This window comes from Etheostoma cragini, chromosome 5 (genome assembly GCF_013103735.1).
Source record: "Etheostoma cragini isolate CJK2018 chromosome 5, CSU_Ecrag_1.0, whole genome shotgun sequence".
Lineage (NCBI taxonomy): Eukaryota > Metazoa > Chordata > Actinopteri > Perciformes > Percidae > Etheostoma > Etheostoma cragini.
This window is the reverse complement of record NC_048411.1, coordinates 1,623,751-1,645,204: the sequence shown is the minus strand read 5'-3', so window position 1 is coordinate 1,645,204 and position 21,454 is coordinate 1,623,751. Positions and strand designations below refer to the sequence as shown.

General features: G+C 43.2%; 1 protein-coding gene across 13 annotated transcripts in view; it reads left to right on the top strand.

The window, feature by feature from the left end:
* The window catches only part of fbrsl1 (fibrosin-like 1), a 294,241-nt gene that overhangs the window by 116,177 nt on the left and 156,610 nt on the right, over window positions 1-21,454 (top strand). For all 13 annotated transcript variants that reach the window (XM_034870770.1, XM_034870778.1, XM_034870772.1 and 10 more), the window contains one exon: window positions 20,633-20,734. In XM_034870770.1, the coding sequence (XP_034726661.1) occupies window positions 20,633-20,734 (102 nt within the window). The remainder of the gene's footprint in view (window positions 1-20,632; window positions 20,735-21,454) is intronic.

The window sequence follows — 21,454 nt, the reverse complement described above, 5'->3', positions numbered from 1 at the left end:
CTGGGGAACACTGTGATGGATGCTTCCGGGAGGTGGAGAGAGGCACTGCAAGGGAGGGGAGGGCACTTTGCTCTGCACCACGCCAATTGTAGACATCCCCATAGTGATACAAGATGGAGGGTCCCCATCGCTTGCAGGGCCACACAAGGTTGTCAGGCAGTCACAGAGCTAGCGCCTCGCTACGCAGCGGCCCTTCACCATCCCACTGGCAGACAAATGGAGAGGCGACCTTGCCACATGCTGCCATTTACCAAAGTCCCCCTTGACACCTTGCATCCCCCAGACATTAATCATTTCAAAAGATAGACCCCACCTACACCCCCAACCACCTCTGGGGCAATCAGTGGCTACAGTAGAAGGTCTAATATACAAGCTACAGCAGGTCCCTTGTACATTCATTGGCGGTCACTACCATCTTGGTTCAGGATTATGTCGCTGTGTCGATTCTTGCACAGTCTTTAAAGAAATGTAGCATAATTGAGCTTTGTTATGAAGCAGGATCTCTCTATACTGCGAGAGCATACTAACTACTGGATAGTCCAGGGAGAGGTAAACCTCTGATCCTGACAGTGTAGTTAGTGAATTTGTTTGTGGAGATTCATCTGTTGTTTGGTATTTGTAGTAAGATTTCAAACAAGGCATAAACAATGGATGACATAGACCGGTTATTTCACAATTCAGTACTCATCTATATGGCATAATTCAGTTCTGAAAGCCGTGTATGCCTGTTGAGAACACTAGGACATGTTTGAGCACCACCATTCTGTCAGGTGCCATTCCTCCTTCAGGTCCAGAATGGCATTGAAACTGCCATGATATAGTGATAGCATTGGAAGCATTGTAAAAGTGATAATGTTCTCAGTGAGGCTTCCTTAACGTTGATGTGCTTGACATCCATAACAGCCCTTTTAAACCAGATGTTTTTCTCTCTTAATGGTGTAGATTATGATTTCTGGTGCAGTTTTTTTCTTTTTGTTTTGTCTTTACCAAAAGTAGTAGCTCTTCATTGCTGTGTGGACATGGTTAAGCCTCCATAATATAGTTTTTTAAGGCCTTTAGCCTTCTAATGCATTTAACAGCTTAGACTTCATGAAACAGGGACTATATTTCTAGCTCAGTCCATTCCTTTTTTAATTTGTTCAAACTAAAAACCCTCACTAGTGGTTTACTCATAACTGGTTAATGACTTTCGGTTGCTGTTTATTTGCTCGTTTGTAAAAAATTAAGATGTCGGCATCATCTATAAATTAAATATAGTGTTTAGCATATAACAACTCAGTTAACACAGCATCGGTAAGCGTGCCAGAGGCAATAAATACTACAAAAATAACAGCATTAAAGCTAAGTGGTAGAACATAATGTACCAGCACTCTCCCTAGGTAGGACTGATTTCCTTCAACATGGCGCTATGCATGCAACACCTCTCACCTCATCCTTCTGGCGCCCTGCTGTTCTTCAGTATCCCCGACGTGCCTACACAGTTGGACTGAAGCGGCCCTTATACAGGTCTTTCACTGGCTTCGATATTTTCCAGATGCCTGACTTGGGAAATTGTCAGTGTGCACATGCTTTTGATGTAAGTGATTTGCAAGTAGTGCATGTGCATAATGTGCACATTTGCACATACGTGTAATACATGTACCCTCACAAATAAATATGGATATCTGTAAGGATGCTTGTGTTCAAAAGTCCAAGTGTGCGACTGCATCAGCAGCCATTTCTCCTTTTGTTAGGAGTGGTGGCGCATGGCACGAGGAAAGGGCTCATCAAAATGACCTGAGTGCTGATGTAGCTTAGCTCTTGGAATTTATGTGTACCCTTAACTGCTGTTTCGACTAAAGCAAAAAGTGTGTTACGTTATTTAGGGGCCTGAAAGCTCTGGGGAGCTTACCTTTCCTTCTGATGCAAAGTCCCCATGACTTACATCTGTTATTGGATTACCAACAGAACCACATCAGCAGGTGTTTTTACTTTGTTTCACATTGTGCCTGTGTGCACACTTTAGTCCATGCAAAAGTCCTCCCTGCCCTGTGCTGGCCCTAACATTTAGTCACATTTATTACTCTCAAAATTATTTTTCAGTGTTAATACCAATGTCTCTATAACTGACAAGCAAAGCTCTTGTCTTTGCTTCTGTGCATGGTAGGGGTCGCGTGTTAAATCACAAGAGAGAAGGAAAACCCAGATAAAACTGATTACAGTGCATATCAGAGACATGCAGATAATTATGGTTGTAATAGAAATAGAACAGCAGTCAAGATAACGAAGCCTTTCCGCCATCAAAAAGCATGACAGGTGATGAAGAGATAGCGTGTGATAGAACAGATACCCAGGAACTGTTTTTGCTAAAACAAAGCATGCATGACATGCATTTACAAAGCTGCATACCAGAAACAGCTGGTCAAGGAACACGGAAATCCCCTGAGCGGCTGCTGGCATATCTGACAAATATCTGGAATTAGTAGAACAATATTCAGTTATGTGGGTTTTCATGTTTAGATTGTCTCGGGCACACTAGTGTATGTTTATTTATACATTGTGAAAGGTTTACTCCACCTTGTGGTTTGTTTTTCTGTTAACTGTTGACCTACCGTGATAGTACTGTAAAAGAAAGCACTCGGCTGCCAGCTGTAAGCCTACGGAAGCCTCTGTAAGCCCGGAAAAGCCTGTTTCTCCTCAGCTTACAGGTATGATGTATCTTTCCTCAGACTCTGAACCGCTGGTATACCGCTGTTAGTGATATCTTATAGAGTTGACGTAGGCTGGTCCCACGCTGTCACTCATCACATGCCACACCTGAAAGTCAACCAAGGCCAAAGGAGAGTAAAGCACTCTAGAAACCAAAGAAAAACTGGTCAAATAAGTATGAATAGAATTTAAAAATTGAGAACTCAAAGCTTAGTGACCCTGATGTTATGATCTTCATGTAATGTGTTACACCAACTTTAAAAATCTACTCTGTCATTCATTTCTGAATTTGTGACCAAATAAATTAAACGTATTTTCAATAGCAATTAGATATAATCTAGATATGGGAATTCTTTGTGGTGCTTGTTTGGTTTTGGCATTGTTCTTGGCCCCCTCCTACGGGATACCTTCTGCATTATTACATAGAGGGAAACCAGATGAGATAAGATCAGGTCAAAGTATATCGGACCAAGCCAAGCAGGATCATACTGGACCAGATAAAATCAGACTACTCTGGAACAGACCAGACTTTATTTATAGAGCCCATTGTTTTTATGGCGTCAGTTGGTTATGCTGGTTATACCAGTAGATGCCTGTCAGATAGAACAAGATAAGAGGTAAAAATTCTTAGTGTGAGTGTGATCTTGAACCAAGACATGATCATATAGTCTGCTTTATGTAATGTTTGTTTGTAACCTTTTTGTAAGGCCTACAAGAGTCAGTGTCCCAAATTAAAGTATGTACAGTAGCAACCCAGTTGTAAAAAATATTTTACTATGCTTACGGTGTGAGTATTTCAACCTGAATACATGTAATATGATATCACTGACTAGTTCACTGTCATAAGCTCAGTCACTGTACCTCACCTGGTTGTCTGTATAGCACTAGTGGACTGACATTTGAAAATTAGTATCTAATAATACTCAAAACAGACACAGTAGTCAAAACATCTTAATATCATGCAGTATACAGTATTGGTCAATATTGAAATCACGAGTATTTAACACGGTTACTTATTAACCTTTGGATATAATAGATAGTGTCCAGGATATAATCTTTTAGTGTCCTTTATCTCACAGAAAGAGTCTTTGAATCAAAATAAAATCAGTTTACTACTGTGTCGGTTCAGCTTTTACAGATATCACACGTAACTATACAGCTAATGAACAATTCCAGATACAGTACATAACACAATCTTGCATCACACGTCATATACTAGCTTACCGTCATTACTAAACGTGCTAAATTATGAACAATAATCCTGGATAATGTCCAGGAAAACGTTGCGTGACTCATATCGACTCATTTGACAGTTTACCAACTACAGTAAGCTAAATGCTGAGGGAACATTACTATGGTCTTCATGTTGGTTTTGAGCGGCAGGTCTATGCACCCCACTAAGCTGGGAAAAGTTTCAAACAGTAAGTGATACAGCGTGTTGGGAGAATACTACAGCGGGGGGGGGGGCAGAGGCAGAGGGACCGCAGGGTTAGCCAACGATAACTGTTCCCAGACAACCGAGTTGGTTTCGCACTGCTGTGGAGAGCAATGTGCCATGTCTTGTTTGCTTTGTTAGCTCCCTAAGGCCTGGCCTCCCAGCTCCATTTATCAGGAGTGTTTGCACAAGGGGGTAATTTGTAATATTCACTCAGGGCTTTGGAGATAGAGCTGTAGGACAAAGGGTAGGAAGGAGATCAGCCGATTTTCTTTGGTCCAAACTGTAGTGGAAGTTTTATTTCGCAGCATTATTCTATTTGGTGTGTTTAGCTTCAGCCTGTTCAGTTACAAGAAAACAAAAGGCTTATGAATGAAAGTCCCATGGACTCAACAGCTGGTTCATGGGGCGTACAGGATATCCAGTTATAATGAACCTTAACTGATGTTAAGTAGTAACCAAAATATTATACACACATTTTTTCTTTTGAATATCTGCAGTCTCGAGAGGTGGCTTCATAAAGTCCATAGCTCTCTCTTTTAAAGAGGACAGCAGCTGTAGTCAGCTTGGACGCACAGCACTTATTCTATTGGCAGCCCAGACTAAACATGTCAAGCATCCATAGAAATGTCTCAAGTCACTCCAGCAAGATAATTGCAACATTCCTTTTTTTAACATTGTTAGATACAATCGTTCCATATCACAATGCCTCCTCATAGCTTCAACATTCTGCCAGAAGTTGTGTGCTTATTTAACAATGTATTTGCAAAGCAACCGTTTTTGGGTTAGTTGGGCTGGTTATAGGTTTCCCTAAAGAAGGAATACACAAAACAACATCAAAGTGTACACCATGGAAAACTATTAAGTTTAGGTTGGGATGTACAGCTCTCCACTCTGCCAGTTAGAAACACTTGAGATGTTGGAACAGACCTTAATAAGTCTGGCCTTGCTTTTCCATTTAGCACTTTACACTGTGGAACCTGGTCAGCTGGTCAGAGTGATTTCAGACATTTGTCCTTGAAGAAAGAACATTGCTGCTAAAAGGTTAAGGCAAGACCAATGCAGGCATTTAACCTGGCCTGCAAACATCCTATACCATGTCACGTCTATTTGGAGTCCAATTCACTTTAATCTGGGCTTTATTCTGTACCTTATCCCCTTCACTGTGCACTCTACAGTGTAGTCTGATATTGTTCTGGGACCGCGGCTCTTCAGCACATAGCTGAGGTGAAGCTGTCCAATTACGCTCATACCTGTTTCACTATGCACCACTTCCATGGTGTATGCAGAGATATTCAAAAATTGGAATGCACCTCAGGTAAAAAATACACTTGCAGTAATCGTACACATGTATCCTCAGTAAAAAGTGGCCTTTGTGTTTGCTAAACAGAAACTGTGTGCATAACTGTGCCCAGATGGTGTCCTCTTGTGTGTTTTAATTGTCATAAGATCTCACAATCCAAGTAACTTGGCTCAACAGTGAAATACAAGACGGACATGTTCTCTGGCGTTGCAACTGCTGCAGTATAGAACCATGGAGAAAGAATGAAAGAGAGTGGAGGAATGCATTTCCATCCTTGAAAGGTCAAGTAGACAGGCAAATTGAACGTATCCCCTATCTTTGTGGCATTGGTTCTAGCAGAAATTCATTGAACGGCAGTGTAATAGAAATTACAGAGAGGTAATGCTGGAGGTAGAAGGGGGAGTGGGGTCTTTTGGGCGTCGTTTTCCTCACACTACTGCCGGCCTATAGAGTTCTGTGATTTGGCCTCATTGTCTCCCTCCCTTTGATGAAATTAAATACGTAGGCTTATTGTAAAGTGGTTCTAAGCTTTATAATGGCTGCTGGGTGTCTCCAAAAGTGGGTGAGTATCTAGCAACAGCCAATCAAGAGTGTGCGCATCTATGTCATACCTGGTCCTGGTGCATCGTTTTTTTTTTATACAATGTGTTTATTGAATTTTGATTATACAAGACATTTCACAAAGAGACATTATTTCAAGTTAACACTTAATTCCTATCCAAACACAACCAAACACAACGCTCTCTTCACTCAAAAAACAACAACAAAGGTATCAAACAAGAAAGTCCTGGTGCATCTTGAATGCATAAACCATCAGTAGTGGACTCAGAAAAAATCATATTCATAGTCATCTGTCGGGTGAGTGCCTGTATTAGTCCTGTGACTTGGCTGTGTTACAGCAGTAAGCCAGGGTTGCTTGATTGTTGACTTAGCACAGCCCAGGTAAATGTCAAGCAGAATTAGACCTCCTTTTTTTTTGTCATTCAGCCCTTTCCTATCACCACGGCTTTGGTATTGATTTAAGACTAAATGTGGTCTCTATAGATAGAGGCCTGGCCAGCTGGCATGTGGGGTTAGCTGTGATTTGAATAAAAGATAATCCTAGTTCAACAGCACCAGAAAGGCCTTGGGGCAGATCGATCACACTCCAGCGTATGTGAGACAATTGTTTATACATATTGCAGTAGCCGCATGTACATGATAATATATCACATTGCTAGTGGCGTTTGTTTTGGTCCATACACATTCCCATTTACATTCCTTTGTTCTACCTCTGGAACTATTCTTTTGGCCTTATGTAGTTCAAATGTCGGACCAACGTGTTTATTTTCAATAATCATGCGTTTAAGTTCAGGCTGGGATAATAATTGTACACTGTTGTGTCATCAGCATAGCAGTGGACATGCATTTTGAGAGAAGTTACTATGTATCTTTTATTATCACTTATTTATTTGCACAGAAATGCCAAATAAAGAAATTGTTGCACCCCATTTACTGAGCTCAGTCCACAGTGAGTTTGAGTCTGACCCCTGGTCCTCTCGTGCATCCTTGATTAACACATGTTTTTCTTTTCAGAATTATGAGTATTGTATGGTCAACAGGCAGTTGTAACCATGTCAAATAGAAGTAAAGCTGAATCAATAGAGAGATAAACATAACGGACCAATTTGTTCAGAAAACAAAAAGTTCAGATTTTTTAAAGTAATTAGGACTCTTGAGATCGGTTTCATTCTGGAGGATTCCCCAAACTAAGTGGTGCTCTTAGATAATAGCTAAGTTGCCGTTTAATGCTGCAAATTGGCGTGCTAATCTTTAATATGCACATTCTTTTCTTATATTTGGATGATGAATTTATCCTGATTCCGGCTACCTCCCTGAGTGTGTGTTTTGACTGTTTGCGAGCCTTTATTAACAGTAGCAGAGCGAGAGGATCAGGATCTTCGTGGCCTCCTTTAGGAGCGCTGGTTGTTTGGGTTGCGGTGAACATATTCTCCTCCACCATTAGTCCAGGCCTCCTTCCCAGCTCCTGGGCCAGGCCCAGCCTTTGAATGCTAGCTGTTGAGATTCAGCAGACAGACCCCTCCTCTGGGGAGCTGACATCATTAGAGTGGAGAGCAGATCCCAGCTCCTTTTCAGCTTCAGCGAGGGAAAGAGAGAGTGATGGAGAGAGAAAGAATGGAGGGTGAGTTTAAGCAATGCGAGGTCAAGATCGTGGCACAATTACCCTGGCAGTGCTGTGCCCTGGGAGGCCAAAGCCCCTGACTTCTCACCCTGCCAAGGTTGCCCGGGCCGCTCCTCCAGACAATTAGCCTCCCAATATCCTCCTGTCATTTCCACATTCACCGCTGACCTCCCTTTCCACACTCATCCTCATCCTTTTTCTGCTAGATAGTTTATCTGCTGTGAGCCTGTGGCAGTCTTTTCCAAGCTGTAGATATTGTGTTTTCTACAACTGTGACTTTGTGAGTATACGTTACTCATATAGTGTGTTGCTGCCAAAGTGGCTGTATGTGTGTACATACTCTCACCAACTCACACATAAGACCAAACAAACCCCTTATACATGAAGACAGCAGGGCGTTTTCCTGGGTGCCAGAAGTCGTTGCACACTGTAACGCATACATGCTGAAACAAGGGCATGGCGAGCGCATGCAGAGGTAAACACAACAGTGAGACAGCGCATGATGAATTTGGGTCATCTTTGGTTTTCGTCATGTCCTTAAAATAAGATGTGATGACCATAGTAAAATTTTAAGGTAGCCTGTGCTGTGTTGAAGAAAAAAGTGGGTAGCCTTTAACAAATCAGAATGGAGTACAAAGTATTTTTCCATGTTGAGGTTGTTGTCAAACTTCTCAAAATCTTCAGGGCTAAGAGTTTTAAAATAAATTAACCAAAATTTGTCAGACACAAGACAGATGTGTAAAATTGTTTACATGTTTCAACTTCAGCAGTCGCCAATTCTCCTTGGCAGATTTTTGGTTCACCCAGGGAAAAAAAATTAACAATTACATTTTTGTCTTTTGCAATTGTCTAACTAGAAATTTGCACTTTCAGTAGTGGCAGTGCTGTCGGTTCTTAATACTGCAAAAATGCAAAGGCTTTTATTCGTTGACCGTGGGCTTAATCACTGTTACCTCATTTGATGATAGATAGTGACTTAACAAGAAATATATTTAAGTAAAATTCTTGGGGATTATTACTTTAACGTATCATTCTAATAGCACAATATCATTAAGGTGGGAAACAGCAAGTGGCATCACTCAGTCCCACAAGAATTGGCCTACTCATCGGAGATTAAGCCAATTAAGTCACGTTAACTTGTACATTGAAGTGCCCCATATCTACCATTGGACTTTGTTTATCCCCTGGACTATTCCATGTGTTCCCATTCATTGGGGGGGATACAGGAGGCAGCTTTATCTGAGGGGCCTTACCAATTAGAATCAACAGTGAATTCGCCCATACGCTTATTCAATTACTATTATCCCCATTAACACAATGGACATGATCCTCTTCTACCAACTGCATCCTCATTGTATGTAGCGTACTGTACATTAAGACCATCAGCGTCTGTCAGCTCAACAAATGTTGTGTATATGTTAGCGCACACGCCCACATGGTGCACACATAATACTGCACAGGCAATGGCAGATAGCGAGGCTCAAATCTCCACACATGACAGCGTTTTGAGGGATCATATAGATGCAAATGCAGCCGTGTAATTGCACAAGCAGTAGATCTGCGCTCCCAAGGCTGGATGCTGCCATGTCAACGGCTGATTCCATCTGCTTTTCATCGTTTTTTTTTTATTTATTTTTTTCGTTTTTTTTTTTATACAAAGACCTGATTTCCATACCAACCCAAAGCTGTAGAATCCTCTCATCTTATCTGCTCTTCTCCTCCCTTCAACCCCTCCTCCTCTTTCTCCACCTTGATCTCCTCCACCTGCCTACCTCATCTGGTCCAAGCTGGAGAGATGGAAATGACAGCAAAGAGGCAGATGTCACAGCCAAACACCCAAAATGACAGGGAGGAGGCCTCCCGCATAGTTTATTTTCTCTCCTTCCGTCTCCTCTCCTCTTCTGAATGTTCCAACTATCCTTGCTTCATTTCTTCCATATCTGACATGGGCAAACTCCTTTAAGTAAGCACATTGCAGTCTTGTGAGTGAGAATGAATCAATCGTTCCACCCCACCTTCCGTCTCTTCCATTCTGTCTTTCTCCTGTATTTTCCCTTTCTGTCTTTCACTGTCTCTCCTGACCTCCCATTATTCTCAGCAGCCTTCATATTTCTGCATGTCAGGTGCGCGAGCTGAATCCTTTCTGCATCTGGGATTAAAGGGATTTAAAACATTCCTTATGCAGGCCTGCATATGGAGATAGATAAAAGCCACTGTGACGGCAGTGTGATGCGCTACCAATCTAACAATTTGCTGCAAGTCAAAAGAGCAATGATCCTGTGCTTGGGGAAAGGGACTTGGCTAGCAGGGATTGTGAGGAGGACAACTGTGCCAAGACAGTTTGCCTGTGCTCATTACTATGATTTGGGTGATTGTTACGTTGCACTTGCATATGTAAACCATCTGATTTACTTTTTGTGTTTGGTAGTCACATTGACTTTTAAATTCTTTTGGAGGGAACGCAACCATAATTTGCAATTTCACCTCCGCCATAATATGGCTTTTAATCCACACTGCGTCTAGAACATAATATTGGACATTATGGAGGGGTTTTCTTTTTGGAGAGGAAAAATCTGCTTTGAAGGGCTGTTCAGAAGACTGACATGCCACTGTCATAACCATGACATTACACCTGTCATAAAGTATTTGCATATGTTTAGAACTGTTATCAGTCAGTGTCATTTATGTCATGACAGGTGTAATGTCAGGGTTACGACAGTGTCAAGTCAGTACATGATCTCCCCTTCAAATAATGTTACCATTAAAAGGAAAATTACAAAATTAGACATGTTGATTGCAGATGGTTGTTGAAGATACATTCATCTGTACATGTGATTATTTTCTCCCTTGTGTTTTTATTCACAATTTTGTAAATTTAAGTAACATACGCTGAAAACAACATAATACATCAGAAAAAACTACACAATTGGGAAAATGAGACATTATATTATTAAATTATGCTCGTGTACTACACTGTTTTGCTTGTACTTCCGGATTCTGCCGTGCGTCATAGCGTGGTCGTGGCCACGTGTCAGCTGGTTGTAGTGAGTTAGCTGGTATGCAGCGAGGATACTCTACGCTATTTACATGAAGTACTACATGGAATCATTTTTCCCACAAAATGAAGTAGTGTACAGAAAGTTTAGACAATTCCCATTTCAGTAGATGCTTTTTTCACAGCATGTATTTTGACTTTTCAAAACAGTAAAAGCACAGGTGGAACTATTATTATTATAATATTAGCCAGCATGCTGAAAACCAGGACCAAGACTTTAACCATAGACTGGAAATATGAACTGAAACACATAAATGGAATGCAGCCATTATTAGTATGTATACAGTATGTGTAGTATATGCAAAGGCACACCCAAGTAATGTATCAAAGTATTGTAGCACATTCAGCATGCATTGGTATGCTGTATGCATTAATCTCTGTGTGTATGTGCTGGAATAAATATATACTGTATATATATATATATATATATATATATATTGTATATGCCAGCACACACACTTCAACTCCCCTACCTCTCCCTCCCCTCCTTTACCAAACACATAACACTTACTCTGAAATTCACTGGCAGTGTGTGCTGTGCAGGCATGAGATAACGTCCCAGAAGTTTTTCAAGGGCAGGACGGGTGCTCAGACATCAGAGGGAAGCCGCGTTGAGCCGAAGCTGATTCATTACATGTGTTGCATCTGCTTCCTATTAAAAAGCCCAAAGCACTCTGGCTGTCTCTAGTTCTCACTCTCTGACTGCAAACTACCTCCTGACTCCTCGGCCAGACCATCAGACTCCTCCTTTCTGTTCCTGTCTCATAAAATCTCCCCATTTTCACCTCCTCACTAATAAGTCTTACGGATGACTGTAGCATGCAGTCCGGAGTTCAATCACTACTCTACACTATCGCCGAGGTTGATACATCCATTTTAGGGTACGAGCTGTCCATACTTGTACAACCTATATAGAATATTATTCTTATTTTACCATTCTTTGCAAGGAAAGTGTAAAATTGAATTTAGTGTTTAACCTAAAATTCTTTTCTTGTTAGCATGGAAAACAACATTCTGAACCAGGCCTGCTACCAGAGGGGGGTCAAAGGGTACAGCTGACCCCTGCCCAAGGGGCCCCAGGTCTGTGATGCTTGAGGGTGTGGATGAGGGGCCTTACTTTCACTTTGTTTCATAGTGAACTAGCAGCTAATTTAGCACATTGGGTGCCCACTGATCTCTTTTTATTGTTGTTCTGTTGAACAAGTTACTGCGGTTGTCTTCAGGAGCTGTCTTGGCTAACGTTGCTCATGCTAACTAGATCCTGATAGATAGGTTGGCATGGCTAAAGCTATCAGACAGTTTCATTATATTACAGATGGTGGGCGACAGTAGCTCAGTCGTGGACTTGGCTTGGGAATTGGAGGGTTGGTGGTTTGAGTCCCTGCATGGATCAAGCATGGAGTAGCTGGAAAGGTAGCACCTCGGCGCTGCTGAGGTGCACTTAAGCAATGCATTTGGGCAACTAACCATGGGCAGCCCCCTCCCTCTGACATCGCTCCATACATAATGCATATGTATAGGTCCTGGTAGTGCCTGTGTTCCACCTCCTCAGATCTCTGCAGGGTAAATCCAGACAGCTAGCTAGACTATCTGTCCAATCTGAGGACTATGGTTACCTGGTCCTCAGATCTCTGCAGGGTAAATCCAGACAGCTAGCTAGACTATCTGGCTGATCTGAGGACTATGGTTACCTGGTCCTCAGGTCTCCACAGGGTGAATCCAGACAGCTAGCTAGACTATCTACCCAATCAGAGTTTTCTGTTGACAACTAAAAAAACTTTTGGACGTACACACGTTCCACCAAAATAAGTCCCTTCCAGAAGCTATTTTGCAGATGCACCGGGGCTCCGTCCGGCGCTTAGCGTCGTCCAAGATGATTGTGATTGGTTTAAAGAAATGCCAATGAAAAGACCCTCCTTCGCAGCGCTGTTGAAGAAGGTCTGGTAATGCAAGACTAGAAACTAAATAAAAGGAAATGTCTGAGATCATTTAGAAACAGTCCATTGGAAAGCTCTGGCATGTTTATTCTGGGCAGTACACATACAGTAGCTACGCACAATTCTTTAAAAACCAAAGTAAATAAATCCTATAAGCCATAATTTAAAGAAATAATAAAGCAATAGCATATTGATTAGGAAACACGGCACGATTTTACTCAGACATTCCATTAAAGAGCCATTTTCCTACCTGATTGAAGAACACAGTCTAAAGCGAGACCGATTGGAAGTTTCAGATAGTTCTTCATCTAGCATTTTTTTAATCACTTGCTCATTTCCTTTACCCCACAATCTCATCTTCAGTGTTTTAATTATGTCACGGTGAATGATAGCTACTTTTTAAGGGGTGTGCGTTTGGTGGACTTGTTAAAGGGGCCTTTTTGCGGCTTGTACGTCGTCTTGAGCTGATAATTATTTCAGATTACATTAGAGGAAATTAAACATTTTTTAAAGTACGTGTGAGGGTGAAAAAGTTATCAAGTGTAGTCGCAGGAGAGAGTGTGAATGTTGCACTTCCAAAAACTGTTATTCCTTCGACTGCTAATAAGATCACTTTTAAGTGTTAAAAAATAATTAATAGTATTACAGCAGTTGGGCACAACTGGAGTCTTTAGTACATGGATCAGTGGTACACAGTAGTGAATGGGATCAATAAATACAATCATTTGTAGTGTAAATGTACATTGTGTACATTATCAAAGCAAAGGTTTAAGAAAATTATAATGTAAGGAAGTCGTTCCTTATCATCATTCATACCAACATGATGTGTGAAACTAAATATTTGTTTTTATTCTTATACCTTACAGGTTGTTTTTTTGTTTTACATAATCTGGATTTTCTGATTATTTGCAGAGACCAGTATTCTCTTTGATATTTAGCCAACTTTTGAGTTGAAGTTGTGAAAATCTCTTTGTGTAGTCAGTCCTTTCGAAAGCTGTCTGGACTGCTGATCTGTCCCAGCAACAGATTCTTATCAGCTGATAAGAGTGTTTACGCCAGCGTTATCCCTGTCCATTTAAGGGTTATGGAGTTAAGAGTCATAACTGATAAAGCCTTTCCAATCAAGACTGTTGCAGAATCTGTGATTGATGCAGCATACCTGGAGTTGTATGGCTGTGAGCAGTGCACAACACTTTAACCTGCATGTAGGGCGCACATTTTATCTACCACTTTCAGACATTGCAAAATCAGTAATGTAGTTAAAGTGCTATGAATTATGTATTAAGAAAATAATCACTTTTTCTTGGATTTGGGGTGTTATTTAGTGTCTCTGGTGCTTCCAAAACGCATTTACATTTGAAAAAAACAAACTCTCCATGCTGTTTTGAGTGAGATCCGGTGTCTGAGTGTCCTCTGTCTTCAGTCTCCAGGTGAGCTGGTCAACATCTGCACGGCTTCCTACGTCACTAGAGACGAGGTGGCTAACCGTAGCATGCTAGCTCGTTCTCAATGGCAAATCACTGCTCCAACAGCCACTAGTTGACCAGAATCTCCAAAAGAACTACTTCCTGTCCCCGTTCTACTTCCTGTCCCTGTTCTGCAGGTATTCCACAAGTGTCCCTGGTCTAGAAGAAGTCTCCCATCTAATCCTGCCTTGGACTGACCAAAGTCCAAGGCAGGATTGGGACAAAGCTGGAGAAAGACTTATCTAGCTGATGGGATCTTACCGAGCTACTGAGCATGTGCAGCTCCCAACAAAGATAGGAAAAAAGTGAGATGTCTCACTCTAGAGCTAAAATAAGTAAGATGTCTCACTCTGGAGCTAAAACAGAGACCTAAACACACATGGAGAAAACAGGACCTGTAGCAATGTGCAGTACAACAAAGATATGGTGTTCTTTGAAAATGAAACCATGTAAACCTAATCTGGTCCAACCTCAAAATACTATTAAAAACCTGATAATGAGCAGAAAAGGGCGCTTTAAAGTTTTGCTTCTGTCATTTAAAAAAAGCCATAGTTCAGTTTGAATTATTTAGTTCCATCTTGATGCTTTGATATTTCTTGAAAGACTAAATTATTTGGAAGTATTTTACTTTGCTCCATCATTGTAATTACTTCTAACCTGATTAAATATAAGCTTATTTGGAATGGTGGCAATGATAGGGAGCTCCATACAGCAGCAGTCACTCATTGGGACCTTACCCAGTAAACTAATATAATTCAATTATTTCTATAAAGCAACCATATTTACTATCTTTGATAAAGTTCACATCAGTGGCACGTCTCTGTAATGGCTATGGAATTCCAATGAGGTCCTCGAGTTGTGTTAAACAACCTTTGTTATGAAAGAATGTGGTTTTAGTCCTGCGCAAAGTGCTATTATGCATAATCAAGTCATTTGAAATTAACATCCACGTAACACTTTTTTTTTTTTAAGGTTAACACTGCAGCAGCTATTTAGGGGTTGAGAAGATACACGTATTTGCCTTTTTTGCCACCCCTCAATACCTTGAAAATACAACTGGTCTGCTGAAATAATTAAAGCATTGAGAGGTACTGCAGCGCACACTTGAAAATGAATGAATAAATAAATCATCTCTCAGTCTCCAAAATGATTTGCTGACCACCAAGTGCAAATGTGCATTTCCAGTGTGTACCACCGATGTACCACAACCTGATGTGTGAATGTGCCCTCTTTTTTTGAAAGCCAAAGTGAACTCTGACTTGCAAATAATCATAATCATGTCGAGTACAAGTACAACTTCCAGAGTGAACACCATTTGAATTTTTCTTGTTGGCATGCATAAGTCTTTTGCAAAATGCACTCACTGCTTTCAACTCTAATAGTGTACACAGAAATCAAAGCTGTGCATTTCTTGCAGAGCATCAAGAGAGGAGGAAGATCTGCATAATGCTGGCTCCAGCAATGAAGAGCAAAACGCAGATCTCATGCTTTCCTTCCAATAACATTATTACCATTTTGACATCATCGGCCTAAATGTTGTTGGTAGCTCTGAGAAATGCTTGCCTGGTAGTGGGAGTCAAGGCGGGGGGGGGGCGTTTCTGCTTTAAGGCCTTGTGCTTATCAGTGCAGGGCAGATACTGTTCCTATGTTCCTATTTGACAGGTGTGTGTGTTGGTTGTGGTTGTCAGTGAACCCCCGGGACAGGTGCTGAAGGACGGGATCGAATTTGGGAGCAGGTGCACCCCCCCTCCCCCCACCCCTTCCTCTTCTCTTGCCTTGTTCCCTCACTCCCCCAGGGGGCATATGGTGAGAGTGATTGGAGAGACCCGGGGCCCACAGGGACCGCTCCTCTCCCCAGTTCATCTGTTCCAGACAGGGCCCTGCGGGACACCCAGGCTCTCTTGAGGTCTCCGTTGGCTGGGAATCAGGCCTGTTAAGCGGCTTCGCTTTCAGGTTGAGTGCTTTGTTACAGTGTTGGGCGGTCGCGCTGGCCACCCCAGTTAGCTTTACACCGTGTAGCATTGTACACGGCTATGTTGTGCACAGGACACATGCCAAACCGACAATAGGTCCCCCCGTCTAATATATTTGTTACGTACCCATTTGTACGCAAGTGTTGCTTTTAATCTGCCAGCTCTTGTCCTGTCCTGGTGCCATTGCTAGGAATAAAAACGCCATCTTGCAGAGATTTTACAGGCTCCTAATTGTGAACCCGCTTACAAATGTGAATGTTCTGAGTGCACTAGGAGAGAGAGTTATGGGGGCATTGTAGGCCTTGTATAATATATGTACCTCTTTTATGTGGTCATTTATTATAAGGCGAGCTCAATGAATAATGTATGATTAAAAGGCTTAATGGATACACTGGGACTCGTCAAAATAAAAGCAAAAATCCATTTGCTCTCCCTGTAGTAAATCCACTCGCTTGTCCTTGGGCTAATTTCCAACTTGGGACTTGGTGGGGGAGTGAGTGCATGTCTTTATAGCGTTTTCAAGGGAGGGAGGTGTTGGTTGTGCTGTTAAGTGTGTGTGTGTGTGTGTGTGTGTGTGTGTGTGTGAGAGAGAGAGAGAGGGAGAAGAGGGAGAAAAAGTGAAATGGGACATGGATGAGGAACAAAGCCAGGAACCCCTCTTTTTCTTGATGCCTCCCTCCTTCATCTCACCCTATTCCAGACCCTCTCTTTGTCTCCTTCCCTCTTTCCCCATCTTATAGCTCCTTCCCCCTGCCTCCGAGCAGCTGCCACTTCTGAGCCTGAAGAAAATGAAGGCAGATGAATCAATTTGGCCTGTGGCCCTAAAGTGCACTTGTCTGCACCCCAGGCTGGGCGGGGGGGATAATGAGCCGATAGATTGAGCCGGTGCCGGAGCCCAGCACTGAGCGCCGAGGTGCCTTTGCCCGCCTCACCACAAGGCCCCACTCACACACACACACACACATACATACACACACTGCTGATGCCTCCCTGAGCAGCGGTAGCAGCCTGTCGCTAGGTTAATGGGGGTGAGGGTCCTTTGCGCAGGACACTTTTCAGAACAAATTAGAGGAAGGATCTGTATCCGTCCTCTTCAGCCCTCCCTCTCCCTGCATTGCCCTCGTCTCCTCTACGTGCGTGGGAAGCCCGGAGAGCAGATTTGAGCGTGGTAGTGCGGAGGAGAAGAGCATCAAGTCAGCTTGAAATCAAGGGGCGGGCAAGGGGGCAAGGTCCAAGATCCCAGGGTAATGAGGATTGACACTGGGACAAGGCTGAGGCACAGCCTCCCTGAACGCTGTTGACAGGTGACGGCAGGCTAGGGAGAGATGAGGCGGAGTGAGAGGAGCTGGAGCAAGGAGAGGAAAAGTGAGGTCAGGACTAACAGCTTCTCTTATTCAAGGAGGAGAAATGTGGGAGACTGCGCAGCCATCCGTTGCCTCCCAAAACCCCCCTACAAGGTGAAGGAGGCTGGATCAAAGGAGCAAGACAACAAAGCATCACCCGCCAGCCTCTAGCCAGCACCCTGCTGACAGGCTGCAGATTGATCGACACTGTGAGGAAGTGTGAAAATAAAAAGAGAGTAAGCCAAGCCTAGCATGAACCCATGTGAACCACTGGTGTCTCATCGATGCCTTGACTAGCCCTTTCTAAGCAGGCGGGCTGTGTGACTTCACCCAGGGTTAGAGTAGTGTACATGAGCAGACCCAAGTCAGTGCTATTCAACTTGGGGGGGAATTAAGATGCTAGAGGGCCCTTTGAAGATAATTAAAGAGCACAGAGCGGCAGCCTCCAGAGAGGAACTGCAGACATGTTCAATACCGAGACTAATGGAGCTAATTTTCAGTACATTATTCATGTAAAACACAGGCCCTTACTTAGCTATGTTTTTCTACCTCTGTCCCCACACACACACACACACACACACTCTCACACTCACAGATTAACCACATTCACTTGCTGCTTCAACCTAATTAACCTTGTCCCAAGACTGCATGGGTCAAACCTCCAATGTTAACAAACTTAAAAAAAAGAAAAGAAAAAAACTACAACTCCTTAAAACAGCCGTGTGGCCCAGAACTCCTCCAGCAGAAAATGAACTCAAGCATAGTGGAAAGGCATTATAACCTTGAACTGTGTCGCCACTTGCAACCAATCACATCTCAGTAGAGATCGGTAGCCCCACCCTCAAGCTCACTAACTTGTCCTTTAACATTAATGAGTACACACAAAGAAAGAAAAAACAACACATGAAAGCTGTACAGTTGGGAGCTTAGGGCCAATTAAACACCTCCCCAGACAGGAAATTAGTCCCTGCCTTAATCACAGGCAGTCAGCGTTGCCAATCTTTTGTCAGAGTTGGAGAATTCCTGCCTAGATCAATTGCTCTCCTGTCCCGTTGAACAGCGGCTCAGGGAATGGTCCTTGCACGCTTCATCATTAACCTAGGCGGCTAATTAGACGCTGTGCTCTGATCAATAGCCAAGTTGATTGCTGACTGGGTAATGACGCCGCAGGCCCCGGAGAAGACGGAAACACTTTGGTCGCCTTGAGGAATTTGTCAGCAACACTGATGCTGGGTAAACAAAGTAATCAACGGCTGTACTTGACGGCGACGTGACGCCAACTGTACCTTAACGCTCTGTCTCTGCCTCCATGCCCGCCTGCCTGCCTGCCTGCCAAGGAGGATTGCTCTCTTTGTGCTCTCCTTGAGAGAAGGAAATCAAAAAGGCCACCATCTATTTTAAGATTCAAGCAGTGATTAGGCTGACAGCTAGTCGAGCGAGAGAGGCAGAGGGAGAGGCGGGTGGAGGTGGAAGTCAAACCTGATTAGGCCCACCTGCCAGGTTTCTCTTGCTTCCATCTCTACACCCTGATTGCTTGGCGGCAGCTCCCTCCTCCTCTGCGCCACACTCACCCCACCCCACCCGTACTGTCACTGTTGACCTCAGCGCACTGCTAATGCCCCTTGGCCATCAGCATGCTTGCCCTGGTGGAGGCAGGGTAATTAAAAGGGAATTGTGTCTACTTGGCATGTGAGCTGGTGGGGACGAGGGTAGACAAACACTCTCTCTCTCTCTCTCTCTCTTTCTCTCTCTCTTTCTCTCTCTGCCGCCTTCCCTCCCTCCCTCTTTCCCAGCCAGGTGGTATCGTACAGGACCTGTCAGATTAGCTGATGACCCTTTTAATCCTGGCCCGGCCGGGGGCCATAATTGATATTTACAGGGAAAGGTTAATTGTAGCAGTGATCTGCTTAAATTACAGTGGAGATCAGGAGAACGGGGCCAGCCACCGTGTGTGCCACCAGGGGAGCTGCTACATGCAAACTGCTAGTCAAATGGTTTACACCCCGCAGCCATCGCCACTGTACTCCAAGGTGGGGGAGCAGCTCGGGACATTGTGATTGGCTGGTGCAGCACCAGCACAAAGTCTTCCTTGCTGAGCTCGCCAACCTCCCATCTGGCTGGGAATTTGAATGCATGCCAACTGTGGGTGTCTATGGGCTGCAATAAACCAAGCCATCCAGGTTTGTATTAGCGTTAGCCTGATGACGCTGGCTGAAAACAAATACTGGCATTTGTGCATTTAAGCTTCTGATGGCTAATATTTTTGGCCAGTATTAGCTTTTTATTTTTATTTTTACTTTTTCATGACAGCAGTAATAATTTTCTCTGAAATGGTTAGCACATAATAAACAACTTGTAGCTAGTTGCCTACCAGACCCTTGAGTGTGTATGTATGTTTGTGTCATATGAGCATACTGACATTATTGTATGTGCAAAACACAGTTAGGAAAATTGGTGGAGGTCATGGTAAATTTTACAAAATTGCTAAAACAAAAATTACTCAGCTGAATTTGCCATAGTTGGGATAAAGACATTGTTGCTGCTGTGTTCCTGTTGCTGGCTGGTTTGACTAGCAATAGAGGGTTGAGGTTTGGGGTTGCAGGTGTTTTTGCTACAGCCAGTTCTGCTTTGCATTTAGCCAAAGCACAAACTGACACAGAGCTGGGAGTCACCAAACCCATTTTGCATTTCCCTCAGGTTAAGAATAGAAGGACCATGGCCCATTGAAAGTCAGTTGAAGCCATTGTTTTATGCTGTATTGTTAGATGCATAGATATCTAATCCAAGTGAGTGACAGAAAATAAGATGGCATCATTCTGGATATTTAATGGGGGTTGGATCCAGATGTAGGTGTCTTGTATGTTTATGTGCTTTATGATTTTTATGATGTTTGTTGTCATGACTGTTTAAAAGCTCTTCTAGGGACGGGCATTAGAAACGAGCAATATCTATAAATGCTGGGATTCTGTACATTGGAGATTTGTTGCACAAATGTCTATGTCTAAGCATCTGTCCCTATTTAACATGAAATGAAAAACGTAAATCTTTCTTCTTGCCATTTTTCGAAAGTAATGAGCCACTCACACAGTGATTCACAGTTATATCAGAGTGGCTTTTAGGATTATGCTTTATGCCTCTCAAATGTCTGAAAAGTAACTGCCTCTCAGGGTAGATTGTTTGTTAGTGGTTTGGATCGTGACCTAAGGACATAATTTGAAGATGTCCTCTTTCTTTCTTGTGTCCCCTGCAGATAAAACCTTTAGTGCTACGTCCGGTCAAACTCAGCGAGGATGAGACGGTGCAGGAGCTCAGCCGCCCGCACAGGAGCAACTCCAAGGAGCAGCTCAGCGAGGTGAGTCCATGGACAAGACCTTTCCCCTTTCTCCCAGACCTCCTACCGCAAGCCAGGTTATCCACTTTCACAGGCCAAGGCAGGGGATCCCTGAGGTGGAGTATAGAGAGCGGTCGGGCGACGGCAACATCGAGGCAGAGATCAGACAGCAGCTGGCGCAGTAGCTCCTGCTGTTTTCAGCTATCACCTCATAAATCCCCTGTGTGTTGGCGGGGATAAGACTGGCTGGCTGACAGCACATAGACAAGAAATGATTAGGCCGGTCACACAGCATCACCTTGTTGGCCTGGCATTATTTAAAGCATGGCACGGTTAAATGTAGATATGACCTAATGCAGTTCAGCCAGGTGTGGGTTGATCTCACCGACCCCAGAATGGAATGAGTTAAAGCAACTGTTCCAATTATCGCAGCGCTGGCATCCATATGCCAGCCCATTTAGAGGATGAGTAGGTGGCAAAGGCAAATGGAGGCCAGGCATTGGTTCAGCGTGAGGGATGAAATAATGCAATTTAGATACAGAGGAAGTAATGAGAATTCATGCAAAATCCCAAGCGGCTCATTTTAAATGAATGTAGAAATATGCTTCCTAACTAATGCCTGTCAAGCAGACCTCCCAAAACTACCGAAATTCAATCAGACTGTTCATTTAGCTGACGAAAGCAGCAGGAGGATGAGGGGGGAGAGAGAGAGAAAAAGGAAGAGGAAGGAAAATGTGCAGC